Below are 13,348 nucleotides of genomic sequence, written 5' to 3'. Positions count from 1 at the left end.
GTAGTTTGAGGATTCATATACCATTTTGGAGGTTGAGGATTAACCAAGATAGTACGATGATTAGAGTTAAATCTCGGAAGATGATGGAATTCTCAGCCGCGCGCCTTGCCAAGTACAAGAAGAAGCGGAGAAAACCTAGTTTTAAAACGCACCGCATCGGCCTGAAATCCAACCCGCCCCGATCCTAATTCCAAAAACCCTAAACTCAGCAACCCGCCCCAATCCTAATTCCAAAAACCCCCGCATTCCCAATTCCATTCCCTCTCTAAGCATGGAGGCTCTGAAAAAGCAATTGCAAGAGGAGTTTGAGGCACTGCAGGGCCAGATTGCCAAGATTGTTGGGGACAACGAGAAAGAATGGAAGACGATCAAAAAGCAAATGAGTGACTTGGAAGAGACGGCGAACCAGTTGCTAGACATGTTTCCCGTTGCAGAGGACAGGGATGATGAAGAGGAATGGCTGGACTTCCGGGTCGACTGTGAGCGGTTGATTAGGGAGCGGGCTGAACTTGTAGGAGAGCAGCATGAAATTGAAATTGAGGAGGAAATTGAAATTGAGGAGGAAGCGAGAGAAGAAGAGTTTCGGCAGCTGGAGTTGAGGAATCTGCGATTGGCACACGAACTTGCAATGGTCAAAGCAGACCTGGCATATGCCGAAGAAAAACTGGGTGTGGATTCCACAGCGGTTCCGGCTGGACCTCGTTCCCAGTAAGTACTACACTTTTAGTTTACAAAATTTTTTTGATTATGTTTGTTTTTGTCTAGTGTGATTCTTGTTGTTGCTACTTGCTGCTAGGATATCAGTATTAGTTTGAGAGAGCAACAGCTGGTGGGTTGGGGAGTGTTGAGAGATTAAGAAAACAGAATGGTTTTAGAAGAAACAGAGGGTTCTTAGCTGTAGAAGGGATAAATACAACGAGAGAGGGAGGTTAGGGGAGAGAGGCCTAGCCACCAAGCCTTCAAATTTCATTCCAATCTGATTTGGGAAGAACATGGAACTCAATAAAAGTACAGAAACCAGAGTACGTAAGAAACTAATGCACTTGGAAATTAGATGAGCCAACATGCCTAACATAACAGTAGAAGGGAAATATTCTGCCACCATTTCTACCCACCCTCTCCATTATTTCTTTTTGAATGCGAAAAGGAACAACCAGCACAGTTGCCCGACCAACTAGGCTTTCAAGAAAGCTTTGCATTCAATTCTGCTGCCACGACATCAATGAACTCTTCCGTGTTCAAGTAGTGGTTCCTAGCAAGGTTAGGTCCGTTAAGAACTAGTGCAAGATCCTTGGTCATTTTCCCAGATTCCACAGTTTCAATACAAGCTTCTTCCAGCGTCTGAGTGAAATTGTCATCCAACTTTGCCTTGTGCTCAAGCTCTCTTGTCCAAACAAAAATAGAAGCTATGCTGTTTGTGCTGGTTTCACCACTTTTCTGGTGAACTCTATAATGCCGAGTAACTGCACCATGGACAGGTTCAGCTTCTTAGGTCTTTCTATCTGGGCAAACCAGTACTGATGTCATCAATCCAAAACCTTGAGCTAAGAAATCACTTTGCACATCGCCATCATAATTCTTGGATGCCCAAACATAACCACCTTCACTTTTGAATGCATAAGCCACCATATCATCAATGAGGTGATGTTCATACCATATGCCAGCAGCTTCATACTTCGATTTCCAAAGGGCATCATAAACTTCTTGAAATATGTCCTTGAACCTTCCATCATACTTATTAAGAAGAGTGTTTTTTGTGCTATTATAAGAGGCCACCTTTTTCTCATAAGCTGTGTTCATAGAAGCTTCTACAAAAGCACAGATTGACTCATCGGTGTTGTGCATGGCAATTGCTACTCCCCCTTCCCCTGTAAAGTTGTGTAATTCCAGTTCGGTCATCTCGTCCTTTCCTTCTGGAACAAACAACAATTTCAATTTTCCAGGTCCTTTGATAACTGTATCAGTTGCTCGATATTGATCACCGAAAGCATGTTTTCCAATGCATATTGGCTTCGTCCAATGAGGTAAGGAATGTTCTTGCAAAGAATCAGTTCTCTGAAAACAGTACCATTCAAAATATTCCTAATAGTCCCATTGGAACTCCTCCACATTTGCTTAAAGCTAAACTCCTCATGTGAGCTTCATCTGGTGTGATAGTCGCCCATTTGATTGCTGCATTGTACTTCAGAGTAGCCTCTGCACTTTCAACGGTAACTTTATCATCGTGGCATCACGGTGGGTAAGACCAAGGTCAAAGTACTTAATATCCCAATCCAAAAAGGGGAAAATAAGCTTATCCTTAATTGATTTCCAGAAAATTCGAGTCATCTCATCTCCATCCATCTCAACGATGGGATATCGATCTTGATCTTCTCAAATGCCATTGTGGCTGATAGGATTTGATTGATTGGTAGAAAGGTTTGGATCAGCGACTCTTTTCAAGGGAGAGAGTCGCTCAGTGGTTTTGACTCGTGAATCAGGCATTAATAATAAGATTCTTGAAAAATCACTATAAGATTTAAATAGACTCTTAAAAACACTAAGACTCATAATTACTCTTCATAAAACTGAAAAATGACATCAGCCAAAAACGTGTGTTTCCATACCTTCCTTGCTACAGTACACTCCCAAAGCAAATGAGTTATTGATTCATCTCTACCACCACAACCCAAACAATCTGAATGCATCACCACCCTTTGCTGCATAACCGCCGATGCACAATGTAGATATCTGTTACATGCTCGCCAAAGAAACAATTTAATTTTGTTTGGAATCTTCAAACCCCACAGTAGCTTCCAACCTTGTGAGGTCACTCCATTCTTCCCACTACACTGCTTGATACATCCAAACCCTTACTCCGTTGTCTATCTTGAGCTGCCACCCAATAGCCTGATTTCACCGTATACCTCCCATTGTTATTGTAATATACCAAATCAATTTGTCATGCCCCCCACAGTGTGAAAGCAGGATTGAAAGTATAGGCTTTGCTTCCGATTCAAAAAACTGATTAGCAAATAACATCCACATCCCACTCCCTTTGTGAGGTGATTAATGCTGCAACTCTTGTGTTACTAGGCAGTGTAATAGAAGATAAAACTTTAAAATGAGTAGGCTGAGGTACCCATTATCTAACCTTATATCAGTTTGAGTTCCATCACCCACCCTCCATCTCATCCCCAACTCAAGCACTTAATTTCCCCACACTAAACTCCTCCATATTAAAGAAGCTCCACTACACCCCTAGGCATCCAACCAATCCGCATCTGGAAAGTACTTAACTCTAGTTAACCTGCTGTCGAGAGAATGCAGAGAAAGCATTAGCTGCCAAAACGTTTTGGCTAGCAGAGATTTATTGAAAATCTCCAAATCTCTAAATCCCAAACCACCATCCCATTTACTGCCACACAATTTCTCCCATTTGCACCAATGCATCCTTTCTTATCACCACCCTTACCCCACTAGAACCTAGTTATCTTAGATTGAAACCTTCGCTGTACCCCTTTTGGCAATTTAAAAACACTCATCGTATAAGTTGGGATTGCCTGAGCCACTGCTTTCACTAATATCAGCTTCCCAGCTTTAGAGAGAAATTTGCTCTGCCAACCCTCCAGATGATGATCCAATCTTTTATCTAACTTTCTATACATCTTTTTATTCTTCCCCAACATAGTTGGCAGGCCTAAATGTCTTCCTCATGAAAAGGAGCAATCTGCACCCCTCCTGCAACTCAGATTTCACATTAGTTCTCACACTGGTCCAAAAGCAACCAGACTTTAGAAGTTAATTTTTTGCCCCACCACACTTTCATACAATAGTAAGATTTTCTTTAGATTAGTAACCTCCTGCAAATCAGCTCTTGCAAACACTAGACTATCATCTGCGAAAAGCAAATGACATAGAAGAAGCAATTGGAGTAGTTTGTACACCATGAATCGTACCCATCATATCCTTAGATGTGAATAAACTCTATAAATCTTCAGAACACAAAAGAAAAAGGTACAGGATAAGGGGTCCCCTTGCCGAAATCCTCTTCATCTATACATTTGGAAGCCCTTTTGCTTTTGCTTTTTTTTTTTTTTTTTACTTTTCATCTGTTGGCTTGTTATTTGCATATAATAAAGTACTTATTTGGACGTTAGTAACATTTTACGTTTCTTTCACTTTTCAGGGGTGCTGCCTTAGGCCTGTTACCGTACATGGCTATGGTGTATGTGTCGTTATGCTGGGTATTTGGATGATGATATTAGTATTTCTTCTTGGATAGATACAATATTAGTAGTATTTCTAGATATATAGTGCCCCACATGCCATGGATGATGCATAACCTCCACATGCCATGGATGATGCATAACCTTTGAGAGGTTTATTACATATATTCAGGCACAGAACTAGGGTGGGATTGAGTAGTCCTACAGCCGACCCGTTTATTTTTTGTTATTTTTTTGAAAAGGAAAAAAAATTTCTAATCTAAAGAGCGTTTGGAATGCACCAAAATTAAAATTAATTGCCCAGTGTTGAAGGAAATCAGCTATTAGTGTGCCTTATCAAACTAGGAGTAGCAATAGGAGAGAAGGTTCTAGATTTCCCAATCCTACACGGATTGGTATTCCTTGTAACATTAGAACTAGCACTTTGTAATCCCTATATATAGGGCTCCTATTCTCAATAATAAGAATACATCTCTCTCATCAATCTCTCTCAAATACATTATACTTAAACACGTTATCAGCACGACTCTAACCACAAAACAGAAAACCAAAACTCATTCACAAAGCAGCCCCTAGCCCGAGCTAGCCGAGCCTTCGCTGCAGCCCGCGCACCCGTGCGCTTGCAACCTTGCACAGCAGCCCCTGCTGCCCCCTCCCTGCAGCCCTGCGTTCCTGCCTGCTGCCATCGAAGCATCACTGCTGCGCAAACAAGCCAACGCACACCCACTGCATCTTTTTCCCGTTCCTGTGCACATCCGTCTTCTTGCAAGCCTCGAAACGTCTAGTTCGGAAGCTCAGATCGAAAAACTTTATTCATCAAAGTTGTTCGTCTCTGTCTCTTCCATCTAACCTCCGAATTTCAGCCTTATCGGAGTTATATTGAGATCTGTACACCAATCGAAGTACAAGCTGCTCAGAACAGAATCTGCTCCGAATTTTCAACAAGTAAGTATTCAAAAGAGTAAGTTTTGAAGTTCCTATAATTCGAAATTTAAATATTTCTTCTTTTCTCGGGGACTTGAAAACCTCCCTTCTTCTACATCCCACCTTTCTTATAACGTGGGTTCGATTCTTGAAAAGCGGAATCGTGGGGATTCACGCAATTTAACGAACTAAGAGCGTTCGTAAGACTTCGGACTAAAAGCGTCCGTAAGCATTGATTTAACGAACTAAGAGCGTTCGTAAGCTACGAACTAAGAGCGTTCGTGAGCATAGATTTTGACCATTTAAACATCACTGTTTCGGTCTAATCCAATTTTCTTGGAAATCGATTTCTTGGTAGCATAGCTCGGAAATCTTAATATTTAGTCGTCGTGGAAGTTTTAACTCCGAGACTAATATATTTCTTCTTCTTATTTCAGGATGTCAAGACTTGACTTTCCTATCCTTGACTCAACTGGCTCTGAATATCATAGTTGGGTCACGGATGTTGAGAATCATCTTACTTCAAAAGGGGTCCTACCCGTAATTCAGGCACCAAATCCAGATCTCTTATTCGAGCGTACGGCTACGAATAATGCCACCGCCCTTATTTTGATAAGGCGCCACATGGATAAATCACTCCGATTGGAGTACATGGCAATCAAGGATGCTAGGGAATTATGGGTTGCGCTAGAAGAGCGATTTGGTAATATCAAGGATACCCTCCCCCCTGACTTGAAAGTTCAATGGGGCAATCTACGATTCGCCGACTTCAAGTCTGTAGCTGAATATAATTCAGAAGTTCTACGCCTCAAAACCATGTTGGGGTTCTGTGGACAACCCGTTACAGAGCAAGAACTAATTGAGAAAACTCTCTCCACCTTCCCCGTCTCAGCTATTTTGCTATCAAAGCAATACCGAACTGAATTCAATACTGGACGGCTCACGAGATTTCATCAGCTCATTACTGTGATGTCTGTAGCTGAAAAACATGATAATATCCTCGTGAGAAATTATAATTCAAGGCCTATTGGAACTAAGAGTGTTCATGAGGCGAATTATAATAATGCACCCAAAGGAGGGCGCAAGGAGCGGAACCCTAAGAATAAGGGACACAACGGACGTTCTGGTCCATATAACCGCCCTACAATGGAAGGTACTCGTCAGAATGAAGGACGATCACGTGGCAATACATGGCAACGTGGGAGAGGCGGCCATGGGGCTCCAGGACGTGGAGGAACCACCCAAGGCCGTGGGAATGGCACCAACTCCTATAGGGGACGCCACCCAAGTGCAAACAATGCACCTCAATTAAAGGGAGGAAATCACAATGACATGTGTCATCGATGTGGATCTAGTGAGCACTGGTTCAAACAATGCAAAGCAAGCAAACAATTGGCTGCGCATTACAAGGCATTTAGAGACTTCAGAGAGCCTGAAGCCAATTTTGCCGAAAATATAGAAGAAGATGGTGATGATGCCAACGTCAATCTCACCATAGCGGACTTCAAATCTGACAAAGAATTGCACAAGGATGCTGCAGATTTTGATTAGTATAGTCCTTTACTTTTCCAAGAATTATGTAATGGCAATTATGCCTTAAATCAATAAAATGACTTATTGTATTAACTCTTTCCCTCTAGGCGTACTCAAGAGTACTTGTGATGTCTAGGCAAGGTTTGATCTGAGAGAACGGTTTTAAAAGTGAGCAACGCTCCACCAAAATCTCGCCTTACCTGGTCACAACTAAATTGAAATTACCGAACGGATAGAGTGACTACGATTTGTCTACGATTTGATTTTTATATTGGATTAGATTATGGTCACGAAACTTTGGTGTCATCATTGGATATTATTAATAAAGTATCGATTTATTTTATCTCATGTAGTAGACATGTTTTTTCGAACTTTATTATTTCAAAGATATAAGAGCCAATGGTTTTCATGTGGAAACACATTGTGAGAATGGACAAGAGTTCCTTTGCATCACCTCTAATGACTACGGACATAAACGAGTATTAGAGAAACTTATGTGTCGCTCTAGTGGGTTGTATGCAACCACTATTCGAGTCATTGAATCCAACCATGTCATGAGAGATGATTTATGGGATTCCGACACATATAGGCTTTGGCACGACCGTTTGGGACACCCAGGTCGTGACATGATGATCCGTATATTAAAGACTTCACACGGACATCCCTTTTTCAGAACGAAAGGAAGTAAAAATCGAAATTTGGATCAAGGAGGAGCACCTGCGCCTCACGGCGCCTTCCCCCTTCAAGTCCGGCCACCACTAGCCGGCGCCGCCATCCCCCTGCGGCTCCAGGGTGGCTTTGACGCCACCCCTGCTCCCCTGACTCCAATTTCTGCTTCTAAAGTCAAAAGTGACTTCATGGCTCAACCAAAATCCTCATTGGTTATTTCGAAAGCCCATTATTCGTTCTGCAAAGCCTGCTCTTTAGCAAAGTTAGGATCGAGACCATCCTATGCAAAGGACACCAAAGAAAATATACCATTCTTGCAAAGAATCCAAGGTGATATTTGTGGACCTATTCAACCATCTTGCGGACCATTTCGATATTTTATGGTGTTGGTTGATGCATCGACACGCTGGTCACATGTCATGCTATTGTCCACAAGGAACGCTGCATTTGCTAAACTCCTAGCACAAATAATTAAGTTAAGGGCTCACCACCCTGATCATCCTATTAAGTCTATAAGATTAGACAATGCTGGAGAGTTTACATCAAAGACTTTTGATGATTATTGCATGTCCATTGGGATTGATGTTGAACATCCTGTTCCTCATGTTCACACCCAAAATGGTCTCGCAGAAGCCGCCATTAAACGACTACAAATGGTCGCTAGGGCATTGGTAATGCGCACCAATCTCCCTATTTCTGCTTGGGGCTATGCAATATTGCATGCAGCTGTGCTTATTCGTCTGAGGCCCACTGCCACTCAACCCTTTTCTGCGTCCCAGATGGTTACTGGGTATGAGCCTGATGTCTCACACTTACGCATATTTGGGTGTGCAGTCTATGTGCCTATTGCGCCGCCACAGCGTACCAAAATGGGTCCTCAAAGACGATTAGGCCTTTATGTTGGATATGATTCTCCAACGATTATCCGCTACATAGAACCCTTGACAGGCGATCTCTTTATCGCTAGATTTGCGGATTGTCACTTCGATGAGACAGTCTTCCCGTCGTTAGGGGGAGATAGGAACATAAATGTTCAACAGGAACGACAGGAATTGTCGTGGTCTGTCCCCACTATGTCTCATCTTGATCCCCGAACCGCACAGTCAGAAATTGAAGTGCGGAGAATTCTCGATCTTCAGAACGTAGCAGATTCGATGCCTGATGCGTTTTTTGATATCGCTAAAGTGACGAGATCACACATACCTGCTGCAAACGTGCCTGCAAGGATTGATGTCCCTAAAAGTAGAGGACATGACGCCAACTCAAGAATGCATGAGCATGGCGCCAACGTCCCATCTCTCAATGATGGTGACGTTGTGGCTAGGCCCACGGCTCCCGCCAAGAAGCGCGGGAGGCCCATAGGTTCAATGGATTCTCGCCCAAGAAAGAAAGCGAGTTCGGCACAAAATAATCCATTAATCATCGATGTAAATAATCCATCTCATGAGAATATTCCGGATTATGGTTATGTCCAAGAGACATCATTGGGGGACGCTCCAATGTCAGAACCAACTCCAGAGAATAGAGAGATCTCCATAAATTACACTAGTGTACATGAGATGATGGATAGAAATTCTATGGCAATTGATGATGCATTTGCATATCATATTGCGAAAGGGATTATAGAATATGATGATATCGAACCTCGCTCTGTTGAAGAATGTCAACGAAGAGCAGATTGGCCTAAATGGAAAGATGCGATCCAGGTTGAATTGGATTCACTAACAAAGAGACAGGTATTTGGGCCTGTAACGCAGACACCCCCAAGTGTAAAGCCTGTTGGCCATAAATGGGTCTTTGTTAGAAAGCGTAATGAGAAAAATGAGGTGGTAAGATATAAAGCCCGCCTTGTGGCGCAAGGTTTCTCACAACGCCCTGGAATCGACTACGAGGAGACATATTCTCCCGTAATGGACGTTATAACGTTCCGCTACCTTGTCAGTTTGGTAGTTTCCGAAAAACTTGACATGCAGCTTATGGATGTGGTTACAGCATATCTCTATGGGGATCTAGATTCAGAGATATATATGAAGGTTCCAGATGGACTTCAATTACCCAAATCAAGTGGCTCTAAACCACGGAGCGCGTTTTCAATAAGATTAAAACGCTCACTATATGGATTAAAACAATCCGGACGGATGTGGTATAACCGTCTAAGTGACTACTTGATTGGGAAGGGATATATTAACAATGAAATATGCCCATGCGTGTTCATTAAAAGAACAAGTTCCGGATTTGCAATCGTAGCAGTTTATGTCGATGACATGAACCTAATTGGAACTCTAGATGAGTTGAAGGAAACTGCTAATTACTTGAAATCCGAATTTGAGATGAAAGATCTTGGGAAAACACGGTTTTGTCTCGGTTTAGAGCTCGAGCACCGTAGTGATGGGATTTTGATCCATCAGTCTGCATATACTCAGAAAATTCTAAGGCGCTTTAATGAAGATAAAGCAAAGCCTGCAAGTACTCCCATGATCGGCCGTAGTCTTGAGCCCGGAAAAGATCCGTTTCGTCCAAGGGATGAGGACGAAGAACCCCTAGAGGCCGAAGTGCCCTATTTAAGTGCAATAGGCGCATTATTGTACTTAGCTCAATGCACAAGACCGGATATCTCATTCGCAGTGAACTTGTTAGCTCGACATAGCTCTGCGCCAACACGCCGCCATTGGATTGGTATAAAGACAATCTTTCGATACCTAAGAGGTACGATTGATATGGGCCTATTCTATCCCTACAGAGAGAAAAGGAATGACGGAAAATTGGGATTGGACCCCAAAAGGCAAAACGCCCCCGTCCATGGAATGGCCGCCGGCCATGTTGCCGCCGCCGGCGCCGCCACCGCTCATGGTGGCCGGCGTTCTCCTATCTCCCTCCATCAAAACGACAATGATGTCTTGATGGGTTTTGCTGATGCAGGGTACCTCTCTGACCCTCACAAAGGTCGCTCCCAAACTGGTTATGTCTTTACCATGGGAAGCACTGCGATATCTTGGAGGTCTACAAAACAGACCCTTGTTGCTACTTCCTCAAATCATGCAGAGATTATTGCTCTACATGAAGCTGTACGTGAATGTGTACGGCTAAAGTCTGTAATTCGACACATTCAAGGAAGTTGTGGTTTGAAGTCTACCACAAATGAACCTACATGCATTTATGAGGATAATGCAGCTTGTATTGAACAAATGAAGTTAGGTTTCATCAAGGGCGACAACACCAAGCATATATCGCCTAAGTTCTTTTATAATCAGCAACAACAATCACTTCTAAAGATTGAAGTGAATCAAATCCGATCAGAGGATAATGTAGCGGACTTATTCACCAAGTCGTTACCTAAATCCACCTTCGAGAAACATGTGAAGAGCATCGGATTGAGAAAGTTATCCGAACTCCCACGATTATAGCGATCAGGGGGAGATATCGACATCAGGGGGAGTTATGATGTCTACATGTTCGATCTCGAAGAGTGAAGGACGTGTTGTGCTCTTTTTGTCCTTCGACCAGGGTTATTTTTATCCCACAGGGTTTTTTGTTACCTGGCAAGGTTTTTAACGAGGCAACGGATGAAGCGTCACCACCAAGTTTGAGCGGCACAAGGGGGAGTGTTGAAGGAAATCAGCTATTAGTGTGCCTTATCAAACTAGGAGTAGCAATAGGAGAGAAGGTTCTAGATTTCCCAATCCTACACGGATTGGTATTCCTTGTAACATTAGAACTAGCACTTTGTAATCCCTATATATAGGGCTCCTATTCTCAATAATAAGAATACATCTCTCTCATCAATCTCTCTCAAATACATTATACTTAAACACCCAGTATAATTTGGTCTTGTGACATAAGTTTTTCCTTTTTAAGTGGGAGGTCATGAGTTCGGCTTACAATAGGGTAGTTGTTATATCTGAGTTGTTGATTTGATAAAAAAATAATAATAATAAAAAAAAAATTACTCTTTCTTCTAAAGGAGGGTTTTTTCTTATGAGTAGTGATGTGCCGTTCTGCTCTCACCTCAGTGGGTCTACCCTCGCTTTATGTCATGGCACTGGATCTTTAGTTCGCGGAGGGCTGGGGGTGTCGTAACAGCGCGTCTTTTATCCGTGAACAATTAGGGGGGGGGGGGGGGGGGGGGGGGGGGGGGGGGTGGGGGGGGGTGTGTTTTTGGTTTTGTTTAGTGGATACGGTCTTTGATATATTCTTTATTTGTTGGATGAATAGGACCCTGTCCTTTGTTCACAGGAGGAAAAGCTGATGCTGCATAGGCAAAAACCTGATATGGCTTCTGCCACCTCTGTAAGTGTCGCATCTGTTATGATCATTAATAGGTGACTTTTGGGCTTTCATTTTTGTCTTTAGAAAATTGTCCCGTGTGATGGTGAGTCTGTAAAGGTGGCTGATGCATACTGTCTTGCTGGATTGAGATTTTATATAAAAAGATGTTTTGAACTGCGGCTTCAGTTGTTGTAGTGCTATCACAATCTGCAGGGACGCTAATATCTCCTAACATAAACATACTTTTTAATTTCTAATTTGATGAACTCTTTCCAGAGTAAATGGTTGCCCCTTCACACTCTTGCCGTATCAGGAGAATATTACATTATGCACGCTTTATCAAAACATGAAGCTGATATTAATGCTGCGGATAAGGTATATAAATGACTAAATGAATGATTGTTAACCACTGAAGAGTTTCTTGCATTTTCATTTGTGATTTGAGCTTGGTTCACTGTTTTTCAGGATGATTGGACTGTTCTTGACAAGGCAATTATCGGTAAAAACCAGGCCATTACAGACTATCTTCTCAGAGATTCGGCTAATCCATTTGTTCGTGATAAAGGGGTTGGAAGTTTATGTATGTTTATATATTGATCCAGGTCGGTGTTGTGGTAGCTCTTTGCTCTAAAAGAAGTTTTATGTGGATACATGATGGCACTGCCTCAATGCAGTATGCTGTCCGGACAGCTTGAAGTCAAGTAACTGAGGTTCTTTTGTTATACAACGGTGATATAAACCTTCAGGACAATGTATGGATTAAACTTTTGCGAAAAGTGAAAGCACTCTCGAATGCAATATTAATGGGTCATAACTAAATAGAGCTCTTCTTTTCACTTTATATGATGGGTGGATGCCCTTGCATCTAGCTGTTCAAAAATTCGCCCACAATTCTTTTAAGCCTTTGTCACTTGATCCAGGCTAATGCACACATACTTGATTTTGCTCTTTGAACAACAGGTTTGATGGATTTGCTTCGTCACATTGTTACTTTCTGTTCTTAAATTTCAGAGTCGGGTGCATCTCCTAAAGTGGAGAAAAGCTTTCTTCGTTTATGATAAAGCAAATATCAGTGACGGATATGCTTGTGCATTTGTTGACGTGGAATTGCAGGCCAGGAGTTTTAGTTTTGGCATGTCGACACCAGATATTAGAGAATTGCAATTCCAAGAATTTTTAGCTTTGGAACGTGTGGGGTAGTGAAATTTTAGACAGAAGCATGTCAGAGACCAGATATTGCAGGAATATTTTAGGTAGTGTGTGGGTAGGGGATTTAAAGGTTCCAAGGGATTTCAAGGTGATGGGATTATAAGGTGAAAGGGTTTTTAGGTTTAGGAAAGGATTACGAGGTGATGGGATCCTAAAATGAAGGGATATAAGGGAAATTATGGAAAATGTCATATTAGAGTATGAAATGATAAAAATGTCACCTAGTTTCCCACTTGATAAAAAGGTCCATAATGAATTATTAGTAATATTAATTTAGTCCTTATGAATAATAAGTAAATGTTAAAAAAAGTCAGTTTTTAATTTTTTGATTCCCATTCTGCCCTTAAAGCCAACTCTCTCCTCATCCACAAGAGACACAGACCTCGAGAGAGTGCGAATGGCGAAGAACGACGCGTCTTTGGGATCGTTGTACGAGTTCTTGAAGCAGTGCCGACTCGCTGGTAATCAAATTGCTCCAGATCATTCAGGTCGATCGGGCGTCATACGAAGCCTCTTCGTCTCTTGACATACTTGTCGAG

At 42.2% G+C, this 13,348-nt stretch overlaps 1 protein-coding gene and 1 pseudogene across 2 annotated transcripts; one reads left to right on the top strand and one right to left on the bottom strand.

Moving 5' to 3' along the window:
* Nucleotides 1-1,182: 1,182 nt before the first annotated feature.
* Nucleotides 1,183-2,384, bottom strand: LOC112177063 (annotated as a pseudogene).
* Nucleotides 2,385-4,157: 1,773 nt separating this feature from the next.
* On the top strand, nt 4,158-12,441 carry LOC112180826 (ankyrin repeat domain-containing protein, chloroplastic). Of its 2 annotated transcripts, XM_024319388.2 has the most exons (5): nt 4,158-4,226; nt 5,929-5,930; nt 11,568-11,621; nt 11,877-11,975; nt 12,066-12,441. In XM_024319388.2, exons 1-5 carry the CDS (start codon nt 4,220-4,222, stop codon nt 12,195-12,197), a joined length of 294 nt encoding a protein of 97 aa, XP_024175156.2. In that variant the 5' UTR covers nt 4,158-4,219; the 3' UTR covers nt 12,198-12,441. The 2 variants fall into 2 exon arrangements, 1 of the variants encoding a protein (XP_024175156.2); XR_002928529.2 differs by having other exon boundaries at nt 4,191-4,207; nt 11,568-11,975.
* The last annotated feature ends 907 nt before the right edge of the window (nt 12,442-13,348 follow it).

Source organism: Rosa chinensis, chromosome 1 (genome assembly GCF_002994745.2).
Source record: "Rosa chinensis cultivar Old Blush chromosome 1, RchiOBHm-V2, whole genome shotgun sequence".
Classification (NCBI taxonomy): domain Eukaryota; kingdom Viridiplantae; phylum Streptophyta; class Magnoliopsida; order Rosales; family Rosaceae; genus Rosa; species Rosa chinensis.
Note: the sequence above shows the minus strand (reverse complement) of the source record. Positions and strands in the feature narration are given on the sequence as shown.